At 40.3% G+C, this 1,684-nt stretch overlaps 1 protein-coding gene across 1 annotated transcript; it reads left to right on the forward strand.

The window, feature by feature from the left end:
- The first annotated feature begins 616 nt into the window (after positions 1-616).
- On the forward strand, positions 617-1,315 carry LOC308653719 (mitochondrial import inner membrane translocase subunit Tim17-A-like). Its single transcript, XM_081302395.1, has one exon. The coding sequence runs from the start codon at positions 650-652 to the stop codon at positions 1,091-1,093; it is 444 nt and encodes a 147-aa protein (XP_081158521.1). The 5' UTR covers positions 617-649; the 3' UTR covers positions 1,094-1,315.
- The last annotated feature ends 369 nt before the right edge of the window (positions 1,316-1,684 follow it).

The raw sequence follows: 1,684 nt of genomic DNA on the forward strand, positions 1-1,684 counted from the left end.
AACTGGAGGAAGTGGGTCATTGGGGGCATGCCTGTGGGCTATAAATTTTGTCAGTGGTGAGGGGAATCTCTCTTTAATTCTTGATGGCCATGTTCTGAGCCACTTCCCTTCACCATACTCTTCCACCTTTATGTCCTGCCTCATCTAAGGCCCCGAGGAATAGAATCGGCCACCTATAGACTGAGACCTCTGAAACAGTGAATCCCAAAATAAACTTATTTTAATAAACAGTTCTTAATAAACAAAAATAAAATTATTCTTGTCTAGTCTTTGGTCACAGCATTGAAAAAGCAAATTAAAACACCATTCACCTGATTATTCTGCACATTAAATTTTGAGAATTGCTGCTGTATGTTAATCGTTATTTTGTCCAATCAAACCATGAACACATTTGATGATGAGCACTATGACTAATCCACCTCTTCATTGCAACAACAAGCTCAAGCAGGCTCCCAATAAATATGAGCTGACTAACACCTGGGGAAATACTACTGCATAAGCAGAAGGTAAAAAGCAAAGCTCACACAATGACTGGCTGAATCCAAAGAATGGCATTAGATCTTAACTTTGCCCACGCAGCTGGAGTCAAGATGGAGGAGTATGCCAGTATCCCTGGCGAATTGTGGATGACTGTGGTGGGGCCTTTACGATGGGTACCATAGGTGGTGGTATCTTTCAAGCAGTCAAAGGTTTTCAAAATTCTCCAGTGGGAGTAAACCACAGACTACGAGGGAGTTTGACAGCCATTAGAACCAGGGCTCCACAATTGGGAGGTAGTTTTGCAGTTTGGGGAGGCCTGTTCTCTATGATTGACTGTAGTATGGTTCAAGTCAGAGGAAAAGAAGATCCCTGGAACTCCATCACTAGTGGTGCCTTAACAGGAGCTATACTGGCAACAAGAAATGGTCCAGTGGCCATGGTTGGGTCAGCTGCAATGGGTGGCATTCTCCTAGCTTTAATTGAAGGAGCTGGCATCTTGTTGACAAGATTTGCCTCTACACTGTTTCCCAATGGTCTTCCGTTTGCTGAAGACCCCTCCCAGTTGCCTTCCACTCAGTTACCATCCTCACCTTTTGGAGACTATCGACAATAACAGTAGAACTTTTTCCCCTGGATTTCTTTAACAGAATGAGCTGTAGTTCAAGAAAGATTTCAGAAGATCAAGTTGCAGTCTGTTTTTAAAACCATAGGTGGAACAACTGTGGCCAAATGGGCTATGCAGAGACATTTAGCACTTTTTTCTATTTAAAGGAACATGGAGGGGGCAGGATAAAAGATGCCACATTTATGAATTCACACTCGGATTGCATTTGTGATCAAAATAAATATCTAATATCCTTAAAAGAAAATATAATAAGTGCTTAGAAGATGAAGGACCAAAGGGCAAATAACAGTGGAACATGACCATCATTTACTTAGGGACTTCTCTGCCTGGTTTTGTGTGTTCTATTATTCAAACAATAAAAAGCTACTGGAACTTAAAAAAAAAAATCAAGATCAAATAAGTTGGAAAAAAAATATTTTTTGGTATTTATTCTGAATGGACTCAATAATCCAGAAAATTTTACTAACTTCACTCTTTGAAAAATCAAATAAGGGCTAGTTGAAACCCAAAAAAGCCCTGTCACTTGAGTACAATGACTCAGAAAGAGACAGTGGTGAGACATCAGATGCCAGAAAAGAG

The sequence above is a fragment of the Spermophilus citellus genome (genome assembly GCF_964194105.1).
Source record: "Spermophilus citellus genome assembly, chromosome: 1".
NCBI classification, from domain to species: Eukaryota; Metazoa; Chordata; class Mammalia; order Rodentia; family Sciuridae; genus Spermophilus; species Spermophilus citellus.